General features: G+C 41.5%; 1 protein-coding gene across 1 annotated transcript; it reads right to left on the bottom strand.

Annotated features, from left to right (window-relative positions):
• Positions 1-206: 206 nt before the first annotated feature.
• LOC130357571 (uncharacterized) lies at positions 207-2315 on the bottom strand. The gene is made up of 2 exons (XM_056560274.1): positions 1018-2315; positions 207-931 (listed from the first exon to the last, which is right to left on the bottom strand). Exons 1-2 carry the CDS (start codon positions 1140-1142, stop codon positions 331-333), a joined length of 726 nt encoding a protein of 241 aa, XP_056416249.1. The 5' UTR covers positions 1143-2315; the 3' UTR covers positions 207-330.
• Positions 2316-3182: the final 867 nt, after the last annotated feature.

The raw sequence follows: 3182 nt of genomic DNA, 5'->3' as shown, positions 1-3182 counted from the left end.
TTTAACAGTTGCCATCTTAAATAATGGAAGAAGAACATTCCATTCGGTCAAATGAAAAGAATCCGAAGGAATTGTTCTTCCACACAAAAATACCTACAACAACTAGAGAACCTGGAGGATCGTTTTAAACAAAAAGGGTATCCCAAACCCCTTATACAAGGAGCACGCCAGAGAGTGGACGAATTTTTGTATAGGTAATATCACCAGCTCATATTATTGTGTCATGATTACTGGCACCATATGTAGTCCCCCAGTTATTCTTCTTTAGATGTTTTCCGTGTCCTGTGCAGTATCTCTCCCCGAAGTCCACTTGATGGCCCCCGTGGTGGTCTACACCCCGAAGTCATCAATTCTTACTCTAAGAGAGAGTTTGCAGCTGTTCCTGGAGACGGTTAACATTAACCTCTGCATGGTGGAATAATAGGTCACGATGTTTATCAGGATCAGTAGAAGCATCACCCACTCGATGATTATGATGGGGATTTCACGGATCTCGTCCCAGTCTTCATCATTATGGAATAATTCCTTTAATGTTTCATATCCAAAATAGAAAACTACACAGACAAAAGTCAGGCCACAGCAGGTGCATCTACTATGGTGGATGACTTTTTTTGCTCCTGGTAATTTATACATCTGGATGGACTGCCCAAGGTAGTATAAGGCTTCACATGTAATGGAAATTATCGTGCTGACAAAGTGTATCCTGGGATATTCTTCGGGGGACAATACATGCATAACAGCTGTGGAAAAACAGGAGGCCCACACAATGGCCAGCAGGATCCTCTGGATCAGGACCTGATGACCCCTGAACTCTTCAGTATGCATAACCATATACTTATAAATAAGAAAGGTTAGTACCAAAGTGCCAATGGACGTCCCTATAAATCCAATTCTGAATAATATGCTTTCGGGAAAGAAATTTCCCACGTCACTGTGAAGGAAAAGAAACCAATGTTATTATGGATATTTCCTCACTCCCAACCCATGAAATAAGAATCATGTGCTTGTTTATCTTACCTGATGCTCATCAGTGGCGAGGCGGCATGGCCGAGGACCACCGTCATGATGTAGCTGGTGGCAAGCCAGGCCGCACACCAAAACGCCAACAGGAGGGGGACGAACCCCAGTCCTTTTAGCTCCATTTCAGACAAGTAGAAGAAGAAGACGCTGATCTCACTATTCTCACTAATCGCACAGGAACAATTACAGACTGAAGGCTCGGGCGGCTGTCAGTGGGATGTCAGGACTCCAGCTGTCTATGACATCACATGTGACATGTCAGAATGACTGCTTGTTTCTTTGAGCTGCCATGATTTAGTATCTGCTATAGACAGAACCTGATGTTTTTACTATGGACCTTACAGACCTCAGAACCCAAGTAATTAGTGCAGAGGCTCCATTTTGATCATCTCATATTTCACATTATTTGAGTTCCAGGGCTCAGATACATTTGCACCCTCTATAGCAGTGGTCTTCAAGCTGTGAACCCCCAACCGCTGCAGAACCACAACTCCCAGCATGCCCAGACAGCAACTTCGCATAAGGAAATAGTCTAATTAAACTTGCTCCAAGGATAAGCCTCTAAGGGTCTCGTTCGATCTTAATGTTATACCTTTTTTCAATAACATCGATGATTGCAAAATGTATGAATATAGGAATAATTCCATATAAGATGCAAAAAGTTAGCATCCTCCATCTGACATTTTGGACAGTTTGCATCCTGTCTGAGGCCCATACGCTTCAATCCCCATGGAGTACAATACATCCTATACAAAATCTCAGACTGTACCATTACATGGGCCTTATTATATGATGTAAAGTTCAAGTTTACAAAGGCTCTGCCCCATGAATCTGAATGTAACCCCCCCCCCCCAAGTCCCTTTCCCATCTACCCTTGATAGCATCAACATTTCATACATTTTTGTCATGGGTTTAGGGACAGGGGGCCCTCTCATTAATTCAACAAGGGGATGTGAATGTTCTCTCCTCAACTCTCCTTTTATTGGTTTATGATCTGTGTTACTTATTTGTAAAAAACAATGTTTCTGATTGTCTTCCCCCCACACACTTATTATCTCTTCAAACGACTTTATTTGACCTAAAGCGTATAATTGATTTACATAAATAAGCCCCTTTTCATCCAAAAGAGTGAATCTTTAATTTTAAGGAATTTTTTAAGTGCTTTATTCGACCATAATGAAGTAAAGTCAAAACTCCATGTGATTTTAAAAAAATTTTAAGTTCCTCCCATACTTTACTATATAGATATGCATGGGTGTAGTGAGTATCCCAGCTTCCAAAATCTCAAAAATATCCTTATAACGACCCATTAGGGTATATATCCTTATAACGACCCATTAGGGTATGTTCACACTACAGTGTGTGAACGGAATCTCCGCTCACTGAATTCAGTGAGCGGAGATTCAGACTGGCAGCCGGCGGTGGCGGTAGGACCGGGCGGCACTGAGCCGTCACCATTGACAGCTATGCAGTGCTCGCGGACTTCCGTGCAAAGAATGAACATGTTCTTTCTTTGCGCTGAACAATTTCAGCGGCGGACCCATTCACACTAATTCACACTAATGTTAAGTTCACACCGCGGAATTCGGCTCGCGGACTTACGCCCGTGGAATTCCGTAGTGTGAACATACCCTTAGAGAGAAAAAATAGGACTACATTTTCCCTCCTTCTCATAATAGTCTGCAATTTTAGTGCTAAAAAGTACCTAAAAAAAAAAAAGTGCCCAACCCCCATCGTGCTCAGCTAACGTTAAAGAAACATATTTCATTCTCGTGCTTTCCTGCCCCAAAGTAGTGAATTTAATAAAGAAATAAGAGCTTGGAACCATTTTTCTGATATCCATACAGTATAGAAACATAGAATGTGTCGGCAGATAAGAACCAATTGGCCCATCTAGTCTGCCCAATAATCTGAATCCTATCAATAGTCCCTGGCCCTATCTTATATGAAGGATAGCCTTATACCTATCCCTATCTTATTTGAAGGATAGCCTTATGCCTATCCCAGGCATGTTTAAACTCCTTCACTGTATTTGCAGCGACTAGTGTTGCTCACGAATATTCGTAATTAAAATTTTAATCGCGAATATAGCATATACGCAAATTCGCGAATATAGCACTATATATTCGTAATTACGAATATTCGCTTATTTTTTTGCGCAT

Source organism: Hyla sarda, chromosome 2 (assembly GCF_029499605.1).
Source record: "Hyla sarda isolate aHylSar1 chromosome 2, aHylSar1.hap1, whole genome shotgun sequence".
Classification (NCBI taxonomy): domain Eukaryota; kingdom Metazoa; phylum Chordata; class Amphibia; order Anura; family Hylidae; genus Hyla; species Hyla sarda.
This window is presented reverse-complemented; position numbering and strand designations above follow the sequence as displayed.